Source organism: Antechinus flavipes, chromosome 3, assembly GCF_016432865.1.
Source record: "Antechinus flavipes isolate AdamAnt ecotype Samford, QLD, Australia chromosome 3, AdamAnt_v2, whole genome shotgun sequence".
Lineage (NCBI taxonomy): Eukaryota > Metazoa > Chordata > Mammalia > Dasyuromorphia > Dasyuridae > Antechinus > Antechinus flavipes.
The window spans coordinates 339713257-339726012 of record NC_067400.1 but is presented as its reverse complement, the minus strand read 5'-3'; the positions used below and the strand labels follow the sequence as shown (position 1 = coordinate 339726012).

The 12756-nt window shown below is 36.5% G+C and overlaps 1 protein-coding gene and 1 long non-coding RNA gene across 4 annotated transcripts in view; one reads left to right on the top strand and one right to left on the bottom strand.

The window, feature by feature from the left end:
- IWS1 (interacts with SUPT6H, CTD assembly factor 1) overlaps positions 1-3966 on the bottom strand; it is a 42357-nt gene extending 38391 nt beyond the window's left edge. For all 3 annotated transcript variants that reach the window (XM_051985689.1, XM_051985692.1, XM_051985690.1), the window contains exons 1-2: positions 3847-3966; positions 1516-1631 (exon numbers count right to left, since the gene is read on the bottom strand). In XM_051985689.1, coding sequence (XP_051841649.1) covers positions 1516-1631; positions 3847-3880 — 150 coding nt within the window. In that variant the 5' untranslated portion in view covers positions 3881-3966. The remainder of the gene's footprint in view (positions 1-1515; positions 1632-3846) is intronic.
- Positions 3967-4827: 861 nt separating this feature from the next.
- On the top strand, positions 4828-6489 carry LOC127554293 (uncharacterized). The gene is made up of 2 exons (XR_007951939.1): positions 4828-4916; positions 5554-6489. It is a non-coding gene; the product is annotated as an uncharacterized LOC127554293 (long non-coding RNA).
- Positions 6490-12756: the final 6267 nt, after the last annotated feature.

The following is a 12756-nucleotide window of genomic DNA, read 5'->3' as shown; positions in this document are numbered from 1 at the left end:
AACTTTCTAATAATTATAAGATCTCATTGGAGTCTTAAAAACAAAAGCTAAAAAAACTTCTTTGGAGCCTCTCAGAGTGAGGATTCCTTTTTTAGATTTAGGTACTGAATGGCCCTTCTAAATCTTATATTCTACAAACACCACAAGCTCTGAAGAATTAGTTACAGGTGACACAAGGGGTAATGGAGTGATGTATGGTGGGTATAAATAAAAATAGTCCCAATGATGAATTATACAAAAGAAATGATTTAAGGGATATCATACAAGAAATGATTAGAAAAGGGGAATTGACATATGAGATACAACAGAACCAAGAGATAGCTTGATTGCTGCATTAATACAGTTCTTTAAAAGGTAGAGATCTTCTGTAAAGGATTTCTAGAACACCAAAAAGATTGGGAAGGAATAAAAGGAATGCATATGTGCTGCTGGAGGGAATAAACATATTGAGAACATATTCATTGTATTACTGAAGAAGAGTGTGGTTCATTTTCACATGTGAACATATATCCTCTTCCTAATTCAATGATGTATTACTTAGGCAAAAAATGTCTTTATTATTCCTATTTCCTTATGCTTCAAATCTTGCATATGACAACTTGTAGTAAAGTAATAAATGTTAGTTTTATTTTGTTTTGCTGAGGCAATTGGAGTTAAATGACTTGCCCAGGGTCACACAGCTAGAAAGTGTTAAGTGTTTAAGGGCAGATTTGAACTCAGGTCCTCCTGACTTCAGGGCTGGTGCTCTATCCACTGTGTCACCTAGCCGCTTTGGCAATATGATTTTTAAGTTATCTTTACACATGTGAAGTTGGAAAAAGATAAGACCTTAGAAACCAACTAGTCTGAATACTAGACTGAAGACTCTAAAATGTTTTCAGGCAGAACTTACCTACAGCTTGAGTGCTTGAATCTCCATAGCTTTTTAAGCTGAATTTTGCTTTGATCATCAATAAATACATAATTAAACAATTTAATCCTGGAACTTCATGTTGACCTCACAGTAAAAACAGACATCTTAGTTCAACTTTTAAATTCTCATTTACTGTTCTGTAAGGATCAGATCTTTAAGTAAGATTTTAGCAGATAGTAATTTAGTATGAAAATTTATAATACACTCCACAACTTGTAACTGATACTTCTGCAAGCGGTTGATACTTACTGCCATCATATGGCACCAGTAAATTTGCTTAGGCCTGGAAGCCACCATTAAGCTAAATCTATTTTTATAGCTACCTTCAAGGCTAAAATTATCTAATATTTGAAATGAAAAGAATAAAAATTTCAAAGCAACCAAAACTATTTTCACCAACAATTTATAAATAATAACCAACTCTACTTTTACTTCCAAAAAAACTTTTAAATTAACTTCCCCACCCTCCCCAGCTCGCTCCCCTACAAATCACTAGGTTTTGTTGACAAGTTCTAACACAATAGCCAAGATCTAGTCTAAAGGAAGCAATTCTAATCAAATACAACAATGAATCCTCCCCAAAGATGCTGTTCAGCCAATACCTCTGAATGATGCTCTAAACTTCCATTGTCTGATCCAGAGTGCTGCTCAATTACATCATCTTCAACTTCTGACCCTGAATCCCGTTCATCCTGTACTGGGGTAGCTCCACCATCATCTGCTCAAAAACAAAACAATAAAAATCCCACTTAAAGAGTAGGATGGATGATGTCTCGGGCTACAACTAGCATTAAGTTTAAAGTATGGCCAAAGGTTGCCACTAGCAATAGTGTAACTAAGGACATTACGTTTCTACATTAGCTTTGTATTTAAAGTGGGGTGTGTGTGTGTGTGTGTGTGTGTGTGTGTGTGTGTGTGTGTGTGTGTGTGTAATGACAAGTATAATGATGACTAGTACCTACATCAATACAATAGAGATATGCAGAACTTAGCAAACATCAATACAGAAGCCAGGGAACAAGCGAAAGATCTCTAAACAACACTTCTATTTGGCCAACTAGATCATACTATTTTCACTTCATGTTGAAAATCATATCTCTAAAATACTGCATGGCAAAGGAATTCACAAATATGAAAGCTCATAAAAGGATCAAGAGATAATATATATAAAACACCTCCAAATATTAATTTCGCACATAAGAGATGTGAAGTAATCACTTAAAAAGTAAATCAATCTACACAAGTATTTGGTTATCAGGTGAAATGGGTCACAAAAGTTAACATTTATGTTAACTCCCAATCATAATATAGATATGCTGGCTTGAAAAGGATTCTTTATTTTCAATACCTATTTTACATCTGACCTCCAATCAACCTTTTTTTTTTTAGTGGTCAAAGATCCATGGGCAAATACAATAAGCATCTTTTAGAGAATTTAAGACCATCCAACTCAGTCATTGATCCTAACTGTGATATTTACAACATAAATAATGCTGGTAAAAATAGATTAAAATATTTAAGTAATCAAAGTTGTAGTTTGAACATTAGAAAGCATTAAAGAAAACAATATTTAAGCATTCCTTAGGATTTTATGCTGACAAAGCATTTTGTCAACTATTTGTTCCTAAGAGTTACTCTATAGAAAGCAGGAATTTAAACTGTAATTCTAAAGTAATAATTTGTCACATCTGGGGCAAAGAACTCCCAGTTAATCTAACCAATAACATCGGATATCACTGGTAGACTAAAGACAGAGTGATTCAGCAAGAGAGTTAGAAAGAGGAAGAATAAAAAAATACAAGCACTATGTATGAAGAGAGTCTGGCACTCTCTCTTTTGGGTGGAAGAGTTGGTCTTTGAATCTTCAGTGCCCAGCACTAAGTCAACGATATTTTGCAGGTTTGTTTAATTAATGACAAAAATTAAAATTACACAGTGTGTAGAGCAAAATGTCACTTAACAACTAAATGTCATTTGGGAGCCACCTTTGATCTAGAACATTTACTGAATCCATATAGCAACAGAATCATTTCCATTATGTTCACTTGGCTAAAATACAAAAATCTTCTTGAATGGTAAAAGAAACTCAGAGAGTTTATAACTACTTAAAAGTTAATTTAAATATCCGAATCAACTAGTACTACCTAATAATTTTTACAGTGAAGAAACTGAGGTACAAGAAATATGACTTATCCAGAGGGTCAAAAGTAAGAAGCATCAAGGGTACTATATACCAAGTCTCCTGATCTAGACCATCGATTTTCTAACACATCAAACAACTTGACCAAAGTCCTGAAACTCAGTTTAGAGTTTTTGTCACTGTAGCCATAAGTTTCCTCATTTCTCCAAATTTTAATTTCTTCATCTGTAAAATGGGCTTAATTCTGTTACACTATTTAACTCACAGGACTTTTGTGAGGAAAACACTAAATAAAGGCCAAATCCTACATGGAGGTGAAGTGGTTTTGGTAGATGCTTTGGTTATGGTATCCGCAGGCCATTTGAGGGTTTCGGTAGCAAGAAAGATTGTAAACGTGGTCAGCAGCAGGCCCGGGACAGTGCCTCAGAAAAGATACACCAAGTTCGGATTTCCCCGGACGAGCAACTCTGTAGCCAAAGAGAAACTGACTCTGAAACTGACGAGGACTCCTCGGATACCTAGTGTCTCCCCTTCCCGGGCTTCCTCCTACCCCGGACAACAATCTTACTCCCGGTGGCCAAACAACGGTCGGTCACTCGGTCAGCAAATATCCATTAGGCGCCGACCTCCACCTGCTCTGTCAGAATCACGTCTTTTCCCTCAGGGACGTTCAGAGACCCCGAAGATGGATCCAAACTTGAATGAAAACCCTCCCGGACAAAACAAGGGGTTTCCCGGGGAACCTGCCCTTCGTTCTCTTTCCAGTCCCTACTACCACCGGGGAGCTCCTCACCTGACTGGTCGCCGCTGTAATATTCCATCTCCATGGCGGTCCCGGGCCCGAGGTGGGCGCCTGGACCGGGAGGCTCCGGGCCTCCCGCGGTGCGCCCCCAGCCTTCTCTCCGCTATCAACCCCCTCCCCTCCCCTCCTGGCTCGACCCGCCCTTGCCTGGGGCTCGGGAAGCCTCCTACCGGACCCCGAATGGGGGTGGGTGGATGGATCCCAGCGGCCAGCAGCAAGGAGGGACGGTGAGGGGGCGGGGAGGCGGCCGGGAGCCTCGGGGAGGAAGAGCCGACCGTAGTACCTAGGCCCGGCCTAGCGTGATTTGTCCCCCAGCCGGCGGGAGAGAGGCTTCCCAGCAGCACCTCCGTGACCAAAATGGCGCCTGCCCAAGACCCTCAAAGGGATCCACTGCGCAGGCGTCAAGACAACTCAAGGGGCCAATGAGCGGCGGGAGACGGTGGCTGCAGAGGGTTTTCGAGAACGGGCGGTGGAGAGCGTTGAAAGGGTTGATTTGATTGTGTTCCTGGAGGGTAAAGCTTCTCCACTTCCCGATCCAACCTGACTGCGTAATCCTGGAATGGAAGTTCGGTCCCCACTTCCGACAATCTTTAGCCTCATCCTCGTGCGTTTCTAAGCCACTCCATTCAAGGACTAGGTGGCCAGCTGCTGAGACTACAGTTCCCAGTATGCGAGAGTATGCCTCAGAACTACTACTCCCAAGCATGCCTCAGGAAACGAGGAGAATTCTGCTCTTTACAAGCGTAGTCGGTGTGGTGATGCTCGCTAGGTTTCCGAGTTGGCTGTGAACGGTTCCCACCATTATTCTTTTCCAAAAGAACAAATTGGTCTTCATATTTGGAATATTTTTATTCCAAATAATTAATAAAGAATGTTTTTAGGGCGGCAAACTGTTTCTTTTTCTTCGGGTATGAGATCTGAAATAGAGAAGGACTATCTAGTCTCTTTTCTAGCTAGGCCTAAGTTCAGGTCTTCGCCGGACAATCATCTTTCTGCCCCCTTAATTGGTAGAGCTGGATAGGAGTAGAGACTTCTGGTAAATGTAGTCTAGCTGAATCCGGGTAAGAAGAGCTGGCGCGCTTCAGACAAAGCTTGCATGGATCTTCTGAACTTAATCCTTTTTCTAATCGCTCTTTGCAAGTGAGAAACTAATGATCTGTTGAATAAAAAAAAAAAAAAAAATCCATTGAAAGAGGAAAAAACAATCCGATTTTTAAAAAGTGAAAAAAGCCCAACGACCTTATTTAACTTAAATCAGAATTTCTGTTCTTTTCACAGCAATTTATAGTTCACACCTTGGTCCACATTTTTTTTTTTTTCACTCAAGCCGAAACTGAATCCCCACCTTGTGGAAGGCAGACATATGGCTTGTTGAAGTAGATAAGTGCGTTGAAGTCAGGAAAATATTAAATTCTAGCAGACCTCTGATACTGGGTTAGATTTCGGGGAGTCACAGTCTCTTAAGAGTCCTAGGTTACTCTAAGAGTATAAATTACATTTTCGGATCTGCAAGGGTAGAGTTTCTCTGCAGGAATTCCAAAGGCAAATGAAAATCACAGGTCCAAATGAAATGAAAAGAGCTCTGGGGAAATAAAGAAATGATAAAAATACTATTTTCTAAGGGGATAGTTAGTAGTTGATAAGCATTTATTAAGGGGAAAGAGAATAAATATTCATATAGTGTTTACTATTTTCCAGGAACTGTGCTAAATCCTGGTGATATGACAAAAGCAAAAGATAATCTGCGCTTTCAAGAAGCTCACAATAGAAGAGAAGAGAAAAAATAGATACTTCTTGCACAGCCTGCTTTTGGGCACTCGGGTATCAAAAGAGTAAGCTGGAGGTAGGAATGTGCCTGATAAATGTATAACAACTAGCTCAAACAAACAAACTACACAAACTTAAGTTTAATCACATTTTCTCTATTATTTTACTTAAACTATACAATTCATAAAATAAATCAAGCCCTAATGTGTAGCATTTTAAAATTTACTAGATGTAAATGCTTTAAAAAATTTAAGGAATATTTTTGAAATCAGGTTTGAGATGGTTCTAGAGTAAATAGCATTTTTAATGAAAGAAGTTAAGATTTGGAGAAGGGGACCTGGGTTCTAATTCTGCCATCAGAGCTGTCATATAACTTCTAAACTTGTTTCTTTCTTTGTAAAATGGAAATTATCTAAAAATATTTACCTCATATTGGTTATTATTGGCATCAAATGAGATCACAGAATTATACATCTAGTTCTAATGTTTGAAGATATCATAGAGGCCATTTAGTTCACCCACTTGTCTCCCACCTCCCCATTTTAAAAAGAAACTGAGTCCCATAAAGATTAAGTGAATTTCATAAGGTCACACAGGGTGTGAACATCAGTGGCATGGAAAACCTTAGAGGTTGTCATTGTAGAAAAAAGCCTAAAAAGACTTACATGAACTCATGCTTAGTGAAGTGAAAAGAACATCGTACACAACAACAAGATTATGTGATGATCAACTGTAATCGACTTGGCTTTTCTCAACAATGAGGTGATTCAAGGCAATTCCAATAGACTTGTGATGGAAAGTGCCATCTGCATTCAGAGGAAGAACTACAGAAATTGAATGTGGGTAATAAAAGCATAGTATTTTCAATTTTTTTGTTTGTCTTTTATGTTTCTTTCCTTTGGGTCTGATTTTTCTTCCACAACATGAAAAATATGCAAACCTGTTAAAAAGAATTGTAACTGTGAGGGATGTGAAAGACCCTTACCCAAATGACTACTCAGAGATCACTCAGTAGAAAGCAGAAAAGTTATTTATTAATAAATTCTCATGAGAATGAGCAATTCCACTGCAAGGAGGGAAAGAGAGAAAGCTCGCATAGAAGGGCTAAAGATATAGGAAAGATACACAGTTTTTGTAGATTTGGTTACAAAGGATTACATCATAGGTTGGGGAGCATTGAGAAATAGATGCCTTCTCCCCAATTGAATGTTAAACCTTGGTGCCAAAGGCAGATTAGAATGGAATGCTTTGTTTCCCTGATTCTGAGAGGAATCATCTGTCAGACCTTCAAACTTCAGATTACTGAGCTGACTTGGCATTTAATAATCTAAATATTGATAACATTGAATAAGGATAAATGTCATTTCTGGTTAAGTAAATATATCTAAAGTTTTAAGTAAATATTGTCTTGCACATGCCGTACTTCTGCAGGTCACAGAGACATAGAAATAATAAAAAATACAGAAAAAGAATTTAAACATTCCTGTAAGTTCTTAACTTTATTTCTCCATTTCACACATAGCCATTTCCTATATCAGATTGCTTGTTGTCTTACAAAAGGTCAGGGAGGGAGAGGAAAAAAAAATGGAACACAAAGTGTTACAAAAATGAATGTTAATGTGCATATCCTTTGATCCAGCAGTGTCTACTAGGACTGTATCTTAAAAGAGATCATAAAAAAGGGGAAAGGACAAGGGTGCAAAAATGTTTTTAGTAGCCCTTTTTGTAGTGGCTAGGAACTGAAAACAGTGGATGCCCATAGTTGGAGAATGGCTGAACAAGTTGTGGTATATGAATGTAATGAAATATTATTGTTCTATAAGAAATGATGAGCAAGATTGTAATGTTCTCTCTAAAATGTAATGTTCTCTGTTGAGGTTTTCCTCGGGGCTCTGGGAGCAGACTTCGTTTCAGTTCAGTAATCGCCACAAGTGCAGCCAGATGTTTAAAATCCAAATCCTTTATTGTCTCTTTTAAAGTCCTATCTCCTTCACTTGGGGCTCGGCTTGTTTTCTGGAGGCATTCCTCTCTCCTTGGTTTTGTGAGCTTGAGCTCCTGCCTCCTGCTCTGCCCTCTGAATCTCTCCAAACAAAGGTTTGTGCTTCAGCCTCCAGCTACCACAAAGTGTGGACAATGGAGTGAATCTGTCTCAGCCTCCGAAAGAAAGCTTCTAGTGCTCTTGTCCTTTCCTGGCCCTGAGCTTCTTCCTTATATGCTCCACAGTGAGACTACACCAATCATTATTATATCACTAAGAAACCATTATTTGTTGTAGGATTAAATTAGTGCTAAACTAGATTTAACCATTGTCTCCTCAATTCCACTTAGTACCTTGTTTCAAGTTCTGGCCCATAACATCTCCTTGTAGGATTAAATCAATCATACTGAACCATCCTAAATTAGATAACTATTGCCTCTATCAATTCCACTGGCTTAGTACCTTACAAGAATCCTTTGTTTCAAGTTTAGAGTTGTGTTATGACACAAGATGATTTCAGAAAGGCCTTACATCAACTGATGCTAAGTCAAATGAGTAGAAACTAGAGAACATGGTACACAGCAACAACAAGATTATGATACAATTAATTCTAACAGACATATGGATCTTTTCAACAAAGTGATTCAGTCCAGTTCCAATAGACTTGTGATGAAGAGAACCATCTATACTCAGAGAGAGGACTGTGGGAACTGAGTGTATATCACAACATAGCATTTTTACTCTTTAAAAAAAGAGTGAACAATGCAAATTGTTTACTTGCATTTTGTTTTCTTTCTCATTTTTTTCCTTTTTGATCTGATTTTTCTTGTGCAACATGAGAATTATGGAACTATTGTACATGTTTAACATATCGGATTATATATATATTGTTCTAAGGAAGGGGTGGGAGTAAGGGAGGGAGAAAAAAATTTGGAACACAAGGTTTTACAAGAATGAATGTTGAAAACTATGCATATATTTTAAAAATGAAAAGCTAAAAATGAATGTTGTAAACTATCTTTACATGTATTTGAAAAAAATAAAATATCATTGAGAAAAAATCCAACTTTTAAAAAATACTAAAAAAAAAAAAAAGATAAGCTCTTTTTGTTCTATAGTGAAAGAAAACAATATCTAGGATTTGGAGACTTATGGTCTAGACAGAAACTTGCTCTGTAATGTGGGGTAATTCAGTTTTTGGGGGCTTGTTTCTTCATTTTAAGAATGATTTTATTTTAGATGATTGCTAAGCTCTACAATAGATACATCTATGATAAGAAGAGGCAACATTGCATAAGGGGACAGGGAGCTGACCTTGGAGTCAGAAAAACTAGGTTTTTATCCTGCCCCTGCCTTGTACTCTATGATCCTGGGCTAGCAATTAACTCCCTTGTGCTTGAGGCGATTATGTAAAGCTGTTATTTGTGGATAAAGTATCTGCATTGATTAAGGAAGTTTCCTGCACTTTTATCAGTCCCCTATTCCAATGAAATTGCAAGTTTCCTCTCTCTATCCCTAATAATAAACAAAATATAGTTCTCTAGCCCCAAATTCTCATTTAGTGCTTAAGCCACTAGATGTCCCTATTTATGAAGAAATGTGGAATATTTCTTTTTCTTAAGTATTTCTCTACATCAATTTATATAGGCAATATTTGCCTCTTTACCTCCACGTGAATCCATAAGAGCTGTGTAGTGAAAGGAAGCACAAGAGGAAGTGTGTGTGTGTGTGTGTGTGTGTGTGTGTGTGTGTATGTGTGTGTGTCTGCTTGCCATGCTGTCCCAATAGAATGCCAAAGGATACCAGCAAATATCCTAATCAACACCAGAATGAAAGAGAAGTGGGGATGGGGAAGATGACCTATTTGGCAACTCAGAGTTAGAGTTCACTCTTTAAATCGAAAGACAAGCCTGGCAGATAGGATGCTGATGCTAGAGAAAAGCAGAGTTTTGATAATTAAACAATTAACCAATTAAGAGACTAATGCAGTCAGGTATTAAACTAGGTTCTGAGGATAAAAATAGAAAAGTGGTGGCACTGTGAACATGCAATCATTTTGGAGAACCATCTGAACTATGTCAAAAGAGTTATTAAACTGCTTACCCTTTGACCCAGCAATACCACTACTAGATCTGTTTCCTGAGGTGATCAAGGGAAAAGGGGGAAAAACCCCTATATGTTCTAAAATATTTATAGCAACCCACTTTCTAGTAGCAAAGAACTAGAAACTGAGGGAATGTCTATCAATTGGAGAATGGCTAAACAAGTTGTGAGATATGATTGTGATGTAAGAAATGATGAGGGGGCTGATTTTAGAAAAACACGAGAAAAGTTGCATGAAATAATGAATGAAATGAGCTAAATCTGTTTAAAGAATATCTGTAAACAACTAAGTTTTTATGTTCTAAACACTCCAACTACAAAGAGTAGTTGTTTGCCCACCTCCAGAGAAAACTGATTAACAGAAGTATGTATATAGTAAGGTATAGATAGATAAATATAGATATATGTACATATGTGGTTTTGCATATACACATATATACATATTACATATGTATACATACATATAAACACATTGTGTCTAATAGGTAGCTTTTTGTAGGGTGAAGTGGAGAAAGGGGGAGAAAAATAAGTTCACAGAAGGGAAGAAAACTCAGAAGGGAACATAGAAAAGCAGAGTAGATATGAAAATGAGTGTATTATTTATTTCATAGGTTTTTTTTTTAAAGTAAACTGTGAAATGGAGAGTGATAGTTTACTCTTTTTATTGTGTTGTATAAATGGAAAAAAAAATTTTGTCTTTGTATTTAAGTTCAGAATGAATTTTTTAAAAACAAGACAACAATCCATCAAACTGCCAAAAACTATTTTTTAGAACTAGAAAATATAACAAAATTCATCTGTAAAAACAAAAGGTCAAGAATATCAAGGGAATTAATGAAAAAAATACAGTGGACGCTAGTCTAGCAGTACTAGATCTAAAACTATTATAAAGCAGCAGTCATCAAAAACATGGTACTGGCTAAGAAATAGAGTGGTGGATTAGTAGAATAGGTTAAATACACAGGACATAATAATGACTATAGCAGTCTAATATTTGATAAACCACCAAACTTCAGCTTCTGGAATAAGAACTCATTATTTCACAAAAATTGCTAGGAAAATTGGAAAATATGTCAGAAACTTGGCATAGACCTATATCTCACACACCGTACCAAAATAAAGTCAAAATGGGTACATGATTTAGGTGTAAAGGGAGAGCAAGGGATTATGATAAGTAATCTTATTACAAGTAATAAGATTACTTATTATAAGATAAGTAATTTTAACCTATCAGATCTTTGGTGAAGGGAGAAACTGGGCTAAAGAAGAATCAGAGAAGATTATAAAATGCAAAATGGACTCCTTTGATTACATTAAATTAAAAAGGTTTTATACAAACAAACCCAAAACAGCCAAGATTAGAAGGGAAGCAGAAAGCTGGAAAATTCATTTATAGCCAGTGTTTCTGATAAAGGCCTCCTTTCTAAAAGATATACAAGAACTATGTCAAATTTTTAAGAATACAAGTCATTCTCCAATTGATAAATAAAGGATATGAACAATTTTCAGAAGAAATTAAGTCATCTATATATGAAAAAATGCTCTAAATCACCATTGACTAGAGAAATTCAAATTAAAACAACTCTGACATACCACCTTACACTTCTTAGATTGGCTAACATGACAGGAAAAGATAATGTGGGAAAATCGGGATACTAATACATTGTTAGTAGAGTTGTGAAATGATCCAACCATTCTGGAGAGAAATTTGGAACTATGTCCTAAGGGCTATCAAACTGTGCATTCTCTTTGAACCAGCAGTGTCTCTACTGAGTCTATAATCTAAAGAGACCATGTAGGGAAAGGACCTACATGTATAAAAATATAGCAGCTCTTTTTGTGGTGGGAAAGAATTGGAAAATGAATAGATGCCCATCAGATGGGGAATAGTTGAATAAATTATGGCATATTAAAGTAATGGAATATTATGTTGTATAAAAAATGATGAACAAGTTGATTTTAGAAAAGCCTGGAAAGATTTATATGAACTGATGCTGAGTAAAACAAACAGAACCTGGAATACATTGTACACAGGAACAGCAAGATTGTGTGATAATCAACTATGACAGTCTTCTTAGCAGTTCAGTATTCCAAAGTAATACCAATAAACTTTAAATGGAAAATGCTATTTGAATGTAAACTGAATGTAAATCATCACATGCTATGTTCACTTTTTTTTTGTTTTTTCTTCTGTTTTATTTTTCTTTCATGGTTTTTGCTTTTGTTCTGTTTTTCTCTCCCAATATGATTCATAAAGAAATATGTAAAAATATGCACATGTATAATCAAAAAGAAAATATTGTTTTTTATGTGTAACTGAGGAAAATAAAAATTAATTAATTTAAAAATAGTGCAACATTCTCTACTGTCAAATAATTTACTTTTTAGGACTTTTGTAAGATTTCTTGTATTATTGGTATATGGAGGCTTTCTGATAATCTATCCCTGTTATAATCAACAATACACATAATAACTTAGGGCTATTAATCATCTTAATCTCTCATGTGTTCCTAATAAAAAATCACTGAGGAAAGCAGTTTTAGTTCTTACTGGCTTAAGGGGAATCTGACTAAGTAACACAACTATTTAGTAACAGAAGTTAAATACAAAAATATAGATACAAGAGAAGGTCTTTTTACAATTTTATCATTAGAGACAGTTGGATGGCACAGTGAATAGAGTGCTGAACTTGGATTCCAGAAGAGATGAGGTCAAATCTGGCATTAACTATTTACTAACCATGTGACTTTGGGGCAGTCATTTAACCTTTGTCTGCCTCAGTTTCCTTATGTGTTAATGGGAATCAAAATAATGCTGACTTCATAAGGTTGCTGTTGCAAACCTTAAGGTGCTATATAAATGCTAATTATCATAACCTTGCGGTGTTAGAGACATCACGCAGTCTGTGTTAGGAAGTCTATGTTAGAAGAGATATGTGATCAGAATTATATCTATCTGCTTCTTTAGATACTGGTAATCTAAAGCAAATAATGTTTGGGTTCAAACTGCACCTAGGGGATGAAGTCCCCAGGGGATGTGTGTGTGTGTAAATC